Here is a 15,637-nt window from a genome sequence, read left to right on the forward strand (position 1 = left end):
AATAAAATAAAATCATGGATCATTTGGCATGTATATTTAAAATGCTGACAAATGAAACTCAAGATTTTAGCACTTATGGGTGGAATTAAGCAGATGTACAAGGAGAAATATTTGATTCTGCTTACTTGAGATAGTCAAATTTATAGAGACAAATGATGGCTAGGAGCTGGAGTGAGGGAAGAATGGGAAGTTAATGGCTGATGAGTGTAGAGTTGGGATGATAAAAATTCTGTAATTGGGGCTGGGAAGTGGCTCAGTGGTAGAGTGCTTGCCTTGCATGCCTGAGGCCCTGGGTTCGATTCCTCAGCCCCACATAATTAAAAAGAAAAAAGCCGGAAGTGGCGCTGTGACTCAAGTGGTAGAGCTCTAGCCTTGAGCTGAAGAGCTGAGGGACAGTGCTCAGGCCCAGAGTTCAGGCCCCATGACTGGACCAAAAAAAAAAAAAATTCTGTAATTGATACCCATAATAGTTATGGGTGATGCACTTAAGGCCACTAAACTATAACTTAAAAGTAGTTAAAGCCAGGTGCTGGTGGCTCACACCTGTAATCTTAGTGACTCAGGAGACTGAGATCTGAGGATCACTGTTCAATGCCAGTCTGAGCAGGAAAGTTCCTGAGACTCTTATCTTCGGTTAACTACCAGGAAAGCTGGATATGGAGCTATGGCTCAAGAGGTAGAGGACTAGCCTTGAGCAAAAAAGGTCAGGGACAGCACCCAAGCTCTGAGTTCAAGCACCAGGACCAGCACATACCCACACAAAAAGTAATTAAGGTGTTTTATATTTAATTAATTAATTTTATACTGGTACTGAGGATTGAGTTCAGGGCCCGGGCCTTAGCATTTTTACTTATGTCTGGTCTTTTACCATTTGAGAAGTAAATTGAAGCGGAAGGAGTGAGGGAGTCGGACCAGGCTATCCTCTCTGGCAGTCGTTAGGAAAGGTATGGACAATGTAGAGCAGCTGTGGAGGAAATTGGAAGAAGAGTGAATGTGAGAGAAATTAGATAGCTAATTAGTTGTGGGAAGAAAATAGGATATATAATTTCCATGTTTTGAGTAAGGAAAATAGGAATATAAGCTCTGATGCAGGAAGTCCGCAGTATGAGTTTGTTGTCAGGTGTCCAGAGGGAAATGGAAATATGAAAATGAGGGAATGAGGTTCAGAGAATCAAGCTTAGAGGTGGATTTTGGCTCTGTGTATCCATCCATCCAACCATCCATCTAAGCAAATATTTAAATGATTCTGTACTGGTGACCAGACATTACATGACCATATCAGTCCCTAACCTCATGGATATCATAATCTAGTGCTCAAAGGTAACATTTGAGACTATACACTTGATTAAAGAGAAAATGTAGCTGGGCTCCAGTGGCTCATGCCTGTGATCCTAGGTACTAAGGAAGCTGAAATCTGAGGATCAGGTTTCAAAGCCAGCCCAGGGAAGGAATGTCCACAAGACGCTTATCTCCAATAAACCAGAAAGAAAATGTAGCAAGGCAGGAAGGAAGGCAAAAGGATAGAATCTTAGGGGTCACCTCCACATTTAGGAAAGGAGAAAAGAAAATAAACCAGACGAGGCTTCAGATAACCAGAGGACTAGTACAGACTAAGCAGGATATATAATCATCAAAAATTAAGCAGAGAAGTTGGAGGCATGGTTCAGGTGGTAGAATGCCAGCCAGTGAGCTGAAGTGAGTTTGACTCTGACCTCATACAAAAATAAATAAAAAAATAAATAAACGAAAATTAAGCAGGGTCTGGTGGCTCATGCTGGTCGCCCCAGCTACTTGGAAGGTTGAGATTGGAGGATAGTGACCCAAGGCTGCTCCATGCAGAAGTATTGTGAGACCTGTACCTCAACTGGCTTAGGAAAAAAGACCTTATCTAAAAGTAACTGCTTATAGACAATAATCTTCTGGTTGATGGCAGTAGTCTTCTAATGGTTGACAGTAATCTTCTGGTTGTTGGAATAGTCTTTGGATGGTTGCCAGTAATCTTGTGGTTGAAGACAATAGTCTTGGTTGTAGACAGTATTCTGGTTGTTGTCAGTTTTCTGGTGTTAGACAATAGTCTGTTGTCAGTAGCCTTCTAGTTTTAGGCAGGTGAAATCAGTTTTACAATGGGTAGAATAGTGTCTTTTAACAGCCACGTAAGGAAGCACATGCAGCAGCACTTGAGAGGCTAAAGCAGAATGATCATCAATTAGATGCGAGTCTGGGCTACATTCTTATAAAGATGATGCAAAGATCCTCCACTTGTACATATTGTTCTTTACATTTGTGGATGTTTGTGTTGAAAAGATGCTTGATAATTACCTTGCTCAGTTAACCCCCTATCTCTAATTGGAACACTTTAAAATCATTAAATATTACCAAATGCAGCATATGTTTTTAACTTTTGCTTCCTCTCTTTGCATTCTGTCAGTGCATTGACAGAAGTATGTGTATAGGATATGAAAAGTTGAATAAAATGAATAGAATCCAGAAATTATTTTAGGTTTTCATGAGAAAAGCATTTCATGATGAAGAACTGATTACACAAAGTAAAATGCATTAAATTAATAAACATATTCCTTTTATTGAAACAGATCTGCAGTGGACGAGTGAACCAGAAAGATGCCCTCCTTAAAACTGAAGCCATGAAATGGTGATTGCTTTAGTCATTTTTAACCCAGGGGAAGGTTTTTACTTCCTTCTTTCCCTCCCTCTTTCCCTCCCTCTTTCCTTTCCCTCCCTCCCTCCCTCCCTCCCTCCCTCCCTCCCTCCCTCCCTCCCTTCCTTCCTTCCTTCCTTCCTTCCTTCCTTTTTTGGGCTGGGACTGGGACTCAAACTTGGTATCTGTTGCTTTCATTCATTGGCTGGCACTCTACTACTTGAGCCATACCTCCTACAAGTGTGTGTGTGTGTGTGTGTGTGTGTGTGTGTGTGTGTGTGTGTGTGTGTGTGTGTGTGTGTGTGTGTGTGTGTGTGTGTGTGTGTGTTTTAGCCTGGGGCTTGAACTCAGGGCCTAGACACTGTCCCTAAGCTTTTATGTTCAAGGCTGGTGTTCTACCACTTGAGCCATAACTCTACTTCTGGCTTTTTGGTGGTTAATTGGAGATAAGACTGTCACAGACTTTCTTGCTCAGACTGGCTTTGAACCATGCATGAATCTCAGATCTCAGCCTTATTGGCATCAGCCACCAGGGCCTGTCCAGATTATATGTCTTATTTTTAATTGTGGATTTCATTTTTTTTCAACAAAGTAAATAGCAAAATGTAATATAACATAAGAATTATTTCCAAAAATACGACTTCAAGTTTCTATTGTCTTGGAGCATATATTTGTATAATTCAGTGGTGCTGGGGATTGAACCCTGTTTAGTTGCCTTGGGCCTACTAAACAGGTGCTCACCCACCAAATTCCATCTCTAGTTCTTCCAAATAAGGTATCCTCCTTTCTTAGATATTGTGATTTTCCAATTTGTTTGGGCTATTGCAATGCTGAGTATTTAACTCAAAGTTTCAAATGTGCTAATAAATAAGCTCATCTTCTACCATTGAGCTACAACCCTAGTCCTTGTTCAGGTTTGGTTTGGTTTAGATTTTTTTTTTTTTTTTTTTTTATTGTGAGTAGGTCTTTGTTACCTGGGCTAGCCTCAAACCTGCTATCTTCTTACCACTCTCTTGAGTGCTGGGATTATAGGTATAAAATACCAAACTTTGCCCTATGTTAAGGTTTGTTTTTTATGTTTTTCTTTTGGTACTGGGATTTGAGCTAAGGGCCTCTTGATATTAATCAGATATTCTACCACTTTTGTTGCTAGTGCTCTACCTCTTGAGCCACAGTTCCACATCTGGCTTTTTAGTGGCTAATTGGAGATAAGAGTCTCCTGGACTTTCCTGCCTGGGCTAGCTTCAAACCAGGATCCTCAGATCTCAGCTTTTTGAGTAGCTATGATTACAGGTGTGAACCACTGGTGCCGACTTTTGAATGTTCTTTTATTAAACTATGGTGGTAGTAGACGGTAGAGCTTTGTGTATAGTTGGCTTTTTTTTTCCCCCACTTTATTTTTTCACTTGTTTAGAAAAATAAAATTCTGCTCTGTGTCAGTTCCCTCATCCCATTGCAATTTACTGTTCAATAAAATTCAATAGTCTGGGGACCTTTTTTTGGGGGGTCAGTCATGGGCCTTGAACTCTGGGCCTGGCCTTCAGCTCTTCAGCTCAAGGTGAGAGCTCTACCACTTGAACCATAGCTCCACTTCTGGTTTTCTGGTGGTTAGAGATAAGAGTCTCAGACTTTCCTGCCCCAGCTGGCTTTGAATTGCCATCCTCAGATCTCAGTCTACTGAGTTGCTAGGATTATAGGCGTGAACCACTGGCACCCAGTATGTGTTTGCTTGTTTTGTTTTTGTTTTGCCAGTCCTAGGGCTTGAACTCAAGGCCTGGGCAGTGTCCCTGGGCTTTTTTTGCTCAAGGCTGGCACTCTAACATTTGAACCACAGCACCATCTCTGGCCCTTTCTGTTTATGTGGTACTGAGGAATCGAACCCAGGGCTTCATGCATGCTAGGCAAGCACTCTACCACTAAGCCACATTTCCCGCCTATGGGGACCATTTTGATAAAGCTTTTCCATCAGATATTTAGGAATTAAGATTTGAGTTGTCTGTTTTACTTCAAAGTTTATGAAGCTGTACTTCTTTATCATTTAGCAAGTTTACTTTGTGCTTAAACTATTCTGACTATTCTTTGTCAAGAAATAGTAGTTTTTGTTTTATTGACAGTACTGGGGATTGAACCCTGGGCCTGTGTGTGCTAGATCTGCCACCAAGCTACATCCTTGGTCCCGGGAACAGTATCGTTTTCAGTTGTGCCTTAATGGGAAAACAAGGGAAGGCAGGCATACAATTGCAGTTCAGTAACTTACTATGCAGGCAAGGGAGAAATAAGGTGTGCTTGAATTAATGGTTTCCATACTTGAACAATTCTGAATGTACTGTGGTTATTTGCATTTTTTCCTTGCAATTTTCTTTTTTTTAATTATTAACTTTTTATTACACAGTAAAGAGGTAATTACAATGATATTTGTATCCTCTTATTTTACATTTGTTTTTGAATGTCATTCACTTCAGCTTTAACTAACATAAACATTCAAAGAAAAGGACTGTTCTTTTTCACTCTAAGATGTTAACTCAAGAAAGAAGCACTTCTTTCAAATTTTCAATTATTCAGTTGTTATAATTCTGTTTCTCTAGTAAATAGTCATTGTTTTGGATTTATTATCATATGTGGAAATGGATTTCTTTAATTTAGTTTTTATTGTAAGGGTGACGAACAGGGGAGTTATAGTACATAAGTAAGGTACTGAGTTCCTTCCTTCCTTCCTTCCTTCCTTCCTTCCTTCCTTCCTTCCTTCCTTCCCCCTCTCTCTCTTTCTCTCTTTCCTTCTCTTCTCTCTCCCTCCCTCCCTCCCTCTCTCTCTTTCTCTCTCTCTCTTTCTCTCTCTCTCTCTCTTTCTCTCTTTCTTTCTTTCTTTCCTTCTTTCTTTCTTTTGTTATGGAGCTTGAACTCTGGGCCTGGGCGCTCTACCACTTGAGCCACACGGACACTTCCAGTTTTCTGGTAGTTAATTGGAGATGAGTTTAATGGACTCTCCTGCCAGGGCTGGCTTTGAACTGCGATCCTCAGATCTCAGCCTCCTGAGTAGCTAGGATTACAGGCGTGAGCCACCAGTGCCTGGCAGAGTACATTTCTTTTTAAACACTGTAACCCCTTCCTCATTCTCTCCCACTTACCACTACTCCCCTCCCCCACATCTGCATGTTTCTTAAGTGAATTTTTTCTTTTTAAGTAATTGTTTCCAAGAGGGAAAAAAAATCATGGCATATCCTTGCCCAGAAAAAAGACACTTTGTAGCTGGACACGGTGATACATGCCTGTAATCCTAACACTGGAGAAGCTGAACCAGAAAAATACTAAGTTCAAGGTCAGCCTGAGTTATGTAGTGAGACCTTGTCTTTAGAAGAAAAGGGGGAAAAAATAAGACTTACAAGCACAGCAGGGAAGAAGATGTCAGCCTTCTTCTGTTGGAACCCTGGCTTTGCACACAGGCTTCAGTAGACCTTGCATGTACAGTGCCACTTGCTACTCAATGGGAGATGTCACAGAAGTCTTTTTTTTTTTTTTTTTTTTTTTGCTAGTCTTGGGACTTGAACTCAAGGCCTGGGCACTGTTCTTGAGCACCACTTCCAGCTTTTTCTGTTGATGTGGCACTGAGGAATTGGACCCAGGGCTCCATGCATGCTAGGCAAACTCTACACTAAGCCACATTCCCAGCCCTACAAGTTTACTTGACCTCCTGCACTGCTGGAATTCTTGTTCTTATCATTCTCTGTATTACCATGGCAAATTATCCTTTCTGAAATCCTCTTATATGTATGTATTTAAAAAAAAAAAAAAAGGAAAAAGCTGGATGCTGGCTGTTCATACCTATAATCCTAGGTACTCTGGAAGCTAAGATTTGGGGATTGCAATTTGAAGCCAGCCTGGATGGAAACGTCAATGAGACTCTTTATCTCCAAAAAGCCAGTAGTGGAGATGTGGCTCAAATGGCAGACTACCCTTAGCAGAAAAAGCAAGCAAAGCCTTGCGCTGGTGGCTCACGCCTGTAATCCTAGCTACTCAGGAGGCTGAGATCTGAGAATACCCGTTCAAAGCCAGCCCAGGCAGGAAACTCCATGAGACTCTTATCTCCAATAAACCACCAGAAAACTGGAAGTGGACCTGTAGCTCAAGTGGTAGAGCTCTCACCTTGAACTGAAGAGCTGAGGGACAGTGCCCAGGCCCAGAGTTGAGGCCCCACGACTGGACCCAAAAAAAAAAAAACAAAAAAACAAATTGCTTTACTAAAGTTTCATACTGTTTCACTTTGCCCATTTAAGTTTCCCCTTCATGAATGGAAGGTTTAACAGCTGTGGGATGTAAATACTTTCAAATAGGATTGAAACCAAGTGCATGTCCAGGACAGGCAAAGAGCCACACTCCACATTCAGAGACACACCTGGGGAAGGAGGGGTGATACCAGCCTCCACAGAGTACCTGCTCTGCCTAAAAATTAGATAAGCCTCTGCCAAGCCTTGGCTGACAAGGCCAAATTTGCTATTTTAGGAGACTGAATTCAAGATTTTTATGGGAAAGTTCTGAATTTTTAAGCTTCATTATGTGAATTCTCATTTTCCTATCACTGAGGACCTAAAACCCCCAGCAGAGGCAAATGGGCCTGAAACATTAGCTGTGCTTGAGCATTTCTTCCTTCTCCAGGCTGCAGAGAAGATACAGACCTGTCTAGCACATGGACTTGACCAGTTACCTTTTAACTTAATTAAGATAATTAAAATGTAATTTCATCAGCTTAGGGGAGGCAGGTTAGTTCAATGGTAGAATGCCTGATACACACAGGGTTCAGTTTAAGGAAAAAAAAGGGAATGGAGGGGCTGGGAAGGTGGCTCAGTGGTACAGTGCTTGCCTTGCATGCATGAGGCCCTGGGTTCGATTCCTCAGCATCACATAAGTAAAAAAAGAAAAAAGCCAGAAGTGGCGCTGTGGCTCAAGTGATAGAGCACTAGCCTTGAGCTGAAGAGCTGAGGGACAGCGCCCAGGCCCAGAGTTTAGGCCCCATGACTGGACACCCCCCCCCCCAAAAAAAAAAAAAAAAAAGTCTCATGGACTTTTCTGCTCGGGCTGGCTTGGAACCAGGATCCTCAGATCTCAGCCTCCTGAGTAGCTAGGATTATAGGCATGAGCCACCAGTGCCCAGCTGGTACTTTGCATTTCTTTTTTTTTGGTCGGTTGTGGGGCTTGAACTCTGGGCTTGGGCACCACTGTTCTTGTGCTCTTCAGCTCAAGGCAAGTGCTCTACCACTTGAGCCACAGCACCACTTTCCGGTTTTCTAGTGGTTTATTGGACATAAGAGTGTCAACGGGGGCTGGGAAGGTGGCTCAGTGGTAGAGCGCTTGCCTTGCATGTATGAGGCCCTGGGTTCAGTTCTTCAGCACCAAATAAGCAGAAAAAAAAAGCCAGAAGCCGGGCGCTGGTGGCTCACGCCTGTAATCCTAGCTACTCAGGAGGCTGAGATCTGAGGATCGCGGTTCAAAGCCAGCCCAGGCAGGAGAGACCGTGAGACTCCTATCTCCAATAAACCACCAGAAAACCGGAAGTGGCGCTGTAGCTCAAGTGGTAGAGTGCTTGCCTTGAGCTGAAGAGCTGAGGGACAGCGCTCAGGCCCAGAGTTCAAGCCCCACAACCGACAAAAAAAAAAAAAAAAAAAAAAAAAAAAAAAAAAAAAGCCAGAAGTGGCGCGGTGGCTCAAGTGGCAGAGCACTAGCCTTGAGCTGAAGAGCTGAGGGATAGTGCCCAGGCCCAGAGTTCAGGCCCACAACTGGACCTCCCCCCCCAAAAAAAAAAAGTCTCATGGACTTTCCTGCCTGGGCTGGCTTTGACTGAGATCCTCAGATCTCAGCCTCCTGAGTAGCTAGGATTACAGGCTTGAGCCACTGGCGCCCAGCTCAGTACTTTGTATTTTTTTTGTGTGTGTGTCCGGTCGTGGGGCCTGAACTCTGGGCCTGGGCGCTGTCCCTCAGCTCTTCAGCTCAAGGCTAGCTCTCTACCTCTTGAGCCACAGCGCCACTTCCGGCTTTTTTCTTTTTGCTTTATGTGGTGCTGAGGAATCGAACCCAGGACCTCAGGCATGCAAGGCAAGTGCTCTACCACTGAGCCACCTTCCCAGCCCCAGTACTTTGTATTTTTAAGAGTACATCTTATGTTTTGTTGTATTTTATGTTATTTGTGCCAGCTCTGAGATTTCAACTTAGGGCCTTAATTTTCCCCCACCCGTTTGTGCTTAAACCTAACACTCTACCACTTGAGCCACACCGCCACTTCTGGTTTTTTGGTGGTTAATTGGAGGATAAGAGTCTCACAGACAGCCAAGTTCTGGTTAATAAGCTTGAGTGTATTTTTTTGTTTGTTTGTTTGTTTGTTTGTTTTGGTCCGGTCATGGGGCCTGAATTCTGGGCCTGGGCGCTGTCCCTCAGCTCTTCAGCTCAAGGCTAGCGCTCTACCACTTGAGCCACAGCCCCACTTCCAGCTTTTTTCTTATGTGATGCTGAGGAATCGAACCCAGGGCCTCAGGCATGCAAGGCAAGCGCTCTACCACTGAATCACCTTCCCAGCCCAAAGCTTGACTGTATTTTTAAATGCTTTGTTTCCTCTTAACTGAACTAAGCATATTTCAACTTTAATAAAGATGTGTTTTTCTCCAAGTAATTGACAGATACCTAGTTATATAGAAAACAAATGCACAAATCAGGTATGGTACTAAAATTCCTCAATGGCTTTTATGTACATAATTTTATTGTCATGCTGGAATTCCTTTTGTGTGTGTGCTATTACTGGTGTTTGAACTTAGGTCTTGTGCTCTCACTTGGTTTATCTGCTCAAGGCTGGCACTCTCCCACTTGAGCAAGGCCTCTACTTCCTCCACCTTTTTAGTAGTCAATTGGAGATTAGAGTATCATGGACTTTTCTGCCTCTGCTGACTTTGAATATTGATCTTTAGATCACAGCCTCCTGAGTAGCTAGAATAACGGGTAAGTCACCAGCACTGGGCTTGTTGTGACATTGCCATATATATACATATGTACTGCCATCATACTCAACTTGCGCTTTTTTTTTTTTTGTCGGTCGTGGAGCCTGAACTCTTGGCCTGGGTGCTGTCCCTCAGCTCAAGGCTAACGCTCTTCTTGAGCACTAGGCTCTACTTGAGCCACAACGCCACTTCTGGCTTTTTCTGCTTATGTGGTGCTGAGGAATCGAACCCAGGGCCTCATGCATGCGAGGCAAGCACTCTACCACTAAGACACTTTCCTAGCCCCCACTTGCTCTTTCTTCTTCCTCTCCCAACCCACTTTTTCTTTTTTCTTCCAGAAGTAGGACTTGAAATCAGGTCCTCACAACCTGGCTTGGCTTTATTACTCATAGCTGGTACTCTACCATTTGAATCATGCCTTTAGTCCAGCATTTTGCTGGTTGTTTTAGAGAAGGAGACTTGAAGACTTTTTTTTACCCAGGCTAGCTTCAAATCTTGATTCTCCAAGTCTCAGCCTCTTGAGTAGCTAGTACGTATAAGGGTATAAGTCATCAGTGCTGGTGTGAGGGCGTGCGCGTGGGTGTGTGTGTGTGTGTGATTCTAAGGGTTGACTGAGGGCCTCATACTTGGTTGAAAGATAACACTGAGTTACCGCTGGTTCTCGTGTTTGTGTGTGTGTGTGTGTGTGTGTGTGTGTGTGTGTGATTCTAAGGGTTGACTGAGGGCCTCATACTTGGTTGAAAGATAACACTGAGTTACCAGTGCTGGCGTGTGTGTGTGTGTGTGTGTGTGTGTGTGTGTGTGTGTGTGTGTGTGTGTGTGTGTGTGTGTGTGTGTGTGTGTGTGTGTGTGATTGAGGACTTCATACTTGGTTGAAAGATAACACTGAGTTACCAGTGTTGGCGCTCGTGTGTGTGTGTGTGTGTGTGTGTGTGTGTGTGTGTGTGTGTGTGTGTGTGTGTGTGTTTCTAAGGATTGACTGAGGGCCTCATACTTGGTTGAAAGATAACACTGAGTTACCAGTGCTGGCTCGTGTGTGTGTGTGTGTGTGTGTGTGTGTGTGTGTGTGTGTGTGTGTGTGTGTGTGTGTGTGTGTGTGTGTGTGTGTGTGTGTGTGTGTGTGTGTGTGATTCTAAGAGTTAACTCAGGGCCTCATACTTGGTTGAAAGATAACATTGAGTTACACCTCTAGTCCTTTTTGCATTGGTTATTTTCGAGGTCGGGTATTGTTTTATGCTGTCTGGCCTAGGCTGTGATAGTTTGTTTGTTTTTTTTGTCAGTTATGGGGCTTGAACTCTGGGCCTGGGCACTGTCCCAAAGATCTTCAGCTCAAGGTGAGTGCTCTACTGCTTGAGCCACAATGCCACTTCTTGTTTTCTGGTGGTGTATTGGAGATAAGAGTCTCACAGACTTTCCTGCCCAGGCTGGCTTTGAACTGCGATCATCCTCAGATCTCAGCCTCCTGAGTAGCGAGGATTACAGGTGTGAGCCACCGGTGCCCAGCTTGAGCTGTGATAGTTCTAATCTATTTGTGCTGCCCTATGTTGCTAGGGAAGACAGTTGTGCAACTGGCATTGTGTCATTGATGCCCCCCTGGCCCTCCTCCCCACTACCCCTGCAGCTAGGATTACAGGCACCTTTGCACCTACCATTAGTCTAGATGGAATCCTGGGTTGGCCTCAACCACGTTCCTCTGAGTTCCATCTCCCAAGTAGCTAGGCTTGAGCCACTTGTCCAGCTTTAAAACATTTTTGTTTTGTTTGATTTGTTTTTTTTCGGTTGTGGGGCCTGAACTCTGGGCCTGGGCACTGTCCCTCATCTCAAGGCTAACATTCTACCATTTGAGCCACAGTGCCACTTCGGCTTTTCTATTTTTGCTTATATGGTGCTGAGGAATCGAATCCAGGGCCTCAGGCATGCAAGGCAAGCGCTCTACCACTGAGCCACCTTCCCAGCCCAGATTTAAAACATTTTTTAGCATGTATTCTATAAAGGGATTTCATCATGGCAGTTCACACATGCAGATATAGTTTAGGCAGATTAACCTCATCTAGTGCTCTCTTTCCCTGTCTCTTATTCTCTTACTCAGTTACTTTCAGTGAGTTTTAAAGTTTTATGAAAACCACTGATTGAGTTAATATACTACAAATGAAATGTTTTGTAGGGCTTCTGTTTGGCATGAAAACAAAACTCAGAACTTCAAAATGCCTCTGTGTCCTTAGGGACTGTGAGTGATGATTTCATTACTCATGGAAGTGAAAATGAAGTGCCGTGTAAATTGGTACAGAGCATGTTATTACCAAGAAATTGTATCTGAGCCCACTCCTGTGTGCTTCTGGCATCGGTGTCCAGGACTAAGCTTGCAAACATGCCCTTGGGAACAAGGTCTGGTGTTTTTGTGGACAGTAAGATGGGTATTGCAACAATGCAGATGCCTTTGCTGAGCTTGCTAATTGTACTTTTAGAAGATTTGGAAAGGGAGTAAATTGTTTTATTGAATCAAACAGATTTATTCTGCTTGGGGAAAGTAGTAATATAAATTGTCTTCCATACTGTGTGTACGTGTGTGTGTGTGTGTGTGTGTGTGTGTGTGTGTGTGTGTGTGTGTGTGTGTGTGTGTGTGTGTGTGTGTGTGTGTGTGTGTGTGTGTGTGTGTGTGTGTGTGTGTGTGTGTGTACGCGCACCCATGTATTCTATGTACCAGTCTTGGGGATTGAACTTAGAGCCTGGACACTGGCCCTTTTTTGCTTACTATAACACTACCATTTGAGCCACAGCCCCCCTTCTGGCTTTTTGTTGGTTAGTTGGTGTTTAGTAGACTTTGCTGCCCTTCATGGCTTTGAATCATGATCCTCAGATCTCATCCTCCTGAGTAGCTAGGATGACAGCACCCATCTTTCTGATATTTTCTATTGCAAATATACTTTATGCTTGATATTTTAGCCAATTAGGCCTATTCTTAGAACATTTATCATTCAGCAAATTGTCTTGCATTAAAGCTAGAAGAACTTTTTGGTGCTAGCTCAAATCAGGATCTTAAGAATGCTAGGCAGGTGCTATCTCTTGAGCTACATTGCTAGTACAAAGCTGATATTTATTTTTTTTCCTTTTTTTTTTTTTTGTCAGTTCTAGGGCTTGAACTCAAGACTTGGGTACTGTCCCTGAGCTCTTTTTGCTCAAGGGTGTGAACCACAGTACTACTTCCGGCTTCCTAGAGATTAGTTGGAGATACGAGTCTTATAGACTTTCTTGCCACTTTGAACTGTGATCCTTAGATCTTAGCCCCCGGAGTAGGTAGGATTATAGGTGTGAGCCACCAGTGCCTGTATCCTATTTTTTAAAAATAAGGTCTTGCTGTGTAGGCCAGGCTGATCTCAAATTGTTGGTTCTCCTGCTTCAACCCAAATTCTGAGATGATAGGTGTGAGCTATCGTACCAGTTTAAGATTGCAATCATTTTTTAATTCCTATCCACACAATGTTCTACTTCTCTTTGCAGGACCCAGAGTTAGTTTTCTTCCTAAGTTTGAAGTCTTAGATCATTGTTACTGGCCAAAGGAGGCTACCTTATTCCATTTGTCATCTGTCAGGCTTATAGTTGTAAGAATGATGGGAGAAGAGTTTTCAGTTTTACAGTTATACCAGAACTTGGATAACAGTTGTTGTTGTTGTTGTTTTTGGTGGGCTTATTGAAGCTTGAACTCAGGACCTGGGTGCTGTCCCTGAGCTCATTTTGCTCAAGGCTAGCGCTCTACCACTTTGAGCCACGGTGTCATTCCCATTTCTGGTAGTTAATTGGAGATAAGAGTCATAGGTTTTCCTGCCCAGGCTGACTTTGAACTGAGATTCTCAGATTTCAGCCTCTGAGTAGTGAGGATTAGAGGTGTGAGTCACCAATGCCCAGCTTCATTCTAGTTTTTAGTGGAGAGAAAAAAAAAAGTGTCATTAAAAGCCTTAGTTAATCTGGGTGCCAGTGGCTCACACCTATAATCCTAGCTACTCAGGAGGCTGAGATCTGAGAATCACGGTTCAAAGCCAGCCCAGGTAACAAAGTTGGTTAGACTCTTTTCTCCAATTACCTACCAGAAAACTGGAAGTAGTGCTGTGGCTCAAGTGGTAGAGCATTTGCCTTGAGCTGAAGAGCTCACAGTCAGTGCCCAGGCCCAGAGTTCAAGCCCCACAACTGACCAAAAAAAAAAAAAGCCTCTGTTTGACAGGTTGGTGTTTGATTGGTACCTGTGACATTAAGATGGCTCCTAAATAGTGTGGGAGAGTTCTGGAAAAATTTCCTACCAAGTGTGGGAAGGGATTTTTTTGTTTGCTGAGTCATTTCTGAGTTTCTGACAGTCATATACTGGTGTTGTTGTTTACCTGTAGCTGTGGAGTGGGATGTCATGGCCAGCTCCTCGGACAGTGAAGATGACAGTTTTATGGCTGTGGACCAAGAAGAAACTGTGCTGGAAGGGACAATGGAGCAAGATGAGGACCCACAGCCTGAACTGGAGGTTGAAGAGGCTAGACACAATAGGTCCATGTCTGAGTTACCAGAAGAGGTTTTGGAGTACATCTTGTCCTTCCTCTCACCATATCAGGAGCACAAAACTGCTGCTCTTGTCTGTAAACAGTGGTACCGACTTATCAAAGGTATTGTGAAAATAGAAGTTCTTTTAGGTTCCCCCCCCCTCTTTTTTTTTTTTTTTGTCAGTCGTGGGGCTTGAACTCTGGGCCTGGGCGCTGTCCCTCAGCTCTTCAGCTCAAGGCGAGCGCTCTACCACTTGAGCTACAGCGCCACTTCCGGTTTTCTGGTGATTTATTGGAGATAGGAGTCTCAGGGTCTCTCCTGCCTGGGCTGGCTTTGAACCGCGATCCTCAGATCTCAGCCTCCTGTGTAGCTAGGATTACAGGCGTGAGCCACCAGCGCCCGGCTCTCTCTCTCTCTCTTTTTTTGTTGGTCATGGGGCTCGTACTCTGGGCTTGGGTGCTGTCCCTTTACTTTTCAGCTCCAGGTGAGCTCTCTACCACTTGAACCACAGCGCCACTTCTGGTTTTCTGGTGGTTACTCGGTGATAAGAGTCTCAGGACTTTCCTGCCCGAGCCTGCTTTGAATCCTGATCCTCAGAACTCAACCTCCTGAGTAGCTAGGATTACAGGCATGAGCCACCAGCGTTCGGCTCTTTTAGTTCTTGTTGAGTGATTCATTTTTAAACTCCCTATTTCCTTTTCTTTGCCCTTAAATATACTGCAGTCATGAAAATTTAGTAGGTAACATATTTTTCTTCTCTTCCTACTTTAATGTTTGTTTACTGTTCATTATTTAGTGCCAGTCTTGGGTCTTAAACTCAGGGTCTCTAAGCTTTTTTGCTTAAGTCTAGCTCTCTAACCACTTAAGCCACAATTCCACTTCTAGCTTTTGTTGGTTAATTGGAATTAAGAGTCTGATAGGCTTTCCTGCCTTGACTAGCTTTGAACTGCAATCTCTAGGATGAAATCCTCCTGAGTAGCTAAGATCAATCAAGTAAGAGGCACCTGTGCCTGACAGAAAGCTTACTTTTTAAAAACCTTTTCTTAGGCAGAAATTCATCATCTTAGCTGGGCGCTGGTGGCTCACGCCTGTAATCCTAACTACTCAGGAGGCTGAGATCTGAGGATCGCAGTTCAAAGCCAGCCTGGGCAGGAGAGACTGTGAGACTCCTATCTCTAATAAACTACCAGAAAAGCGGAAGTGGCGCTGTAGCTCAAGTGGTAGAGCACTTGCCTTGAGCTGAAGAGCTGAGGGACAGCACACAGGCCCAGAGTTCAAGCCCCACGACCGACAAAAAAAAGAAAAAGAAAAAAAAATTCATCATCTTAGAATGTTATAAGCTAATTTACCATGTCCTTGCTTAATGCTTGGTTACTATGGTCTAGTGATGGATATTTATTAAGTAGATGTCTTTTGTCAGTTGTGGGGCTTCAACTCTGGGCCTGGGTACTGTCCCTGAGTTCTTCAGCTCAAAGTGAGCACT

At 43.6% G+C, this 15,637-nt stretch overlaps 1 protein-coding gene across 1 annotated transcript in view; it reads left to right on the forward strand.

The window, feature by feature from the left end:
* Positions 1 to 15,637, forward strand: part of Fbxo42 (F-box protein 42) — a 68,082-nt gene that overhangs the window by 6,113 nt on the left and 46,332 nt on the right. Inside the window, exons 2-3 of the mRNA XM_070037853.1 lie at positions 2,592 to 2,650; positions 14,010 to 14,276. Of these exons, the coding sequence (XP_069893954.1) occupies positions 14,027 to 14,276 (250 nt within the window). The 5' untranslated portion in view covers positions 2,592 to 2,650; positions 14,010 to 14,026. The remainder of the gene's footprint in view (positions 1 to 2,591; positions 2,651 to 14,009; positions 14,277 to 15,637) is intronic.

This window comes from Dipodomys merriami, unplaced genomic scaffold (assembly GCF_024711535.1).
Source record: "Dipodomys merriami isolate MVZ:Mamm:240054 unplaced genomic scaffold, mDipMer1.0.p SCAF_28, whole genome shotgun sequence".
In the NCBI taxonomy this organism is placed as follows: Eukaryota; Metazoa; Chordata; class Mammalia; order Rodentia; family Heteromyidae; genus Dipodomys; species Dipodomys merriami.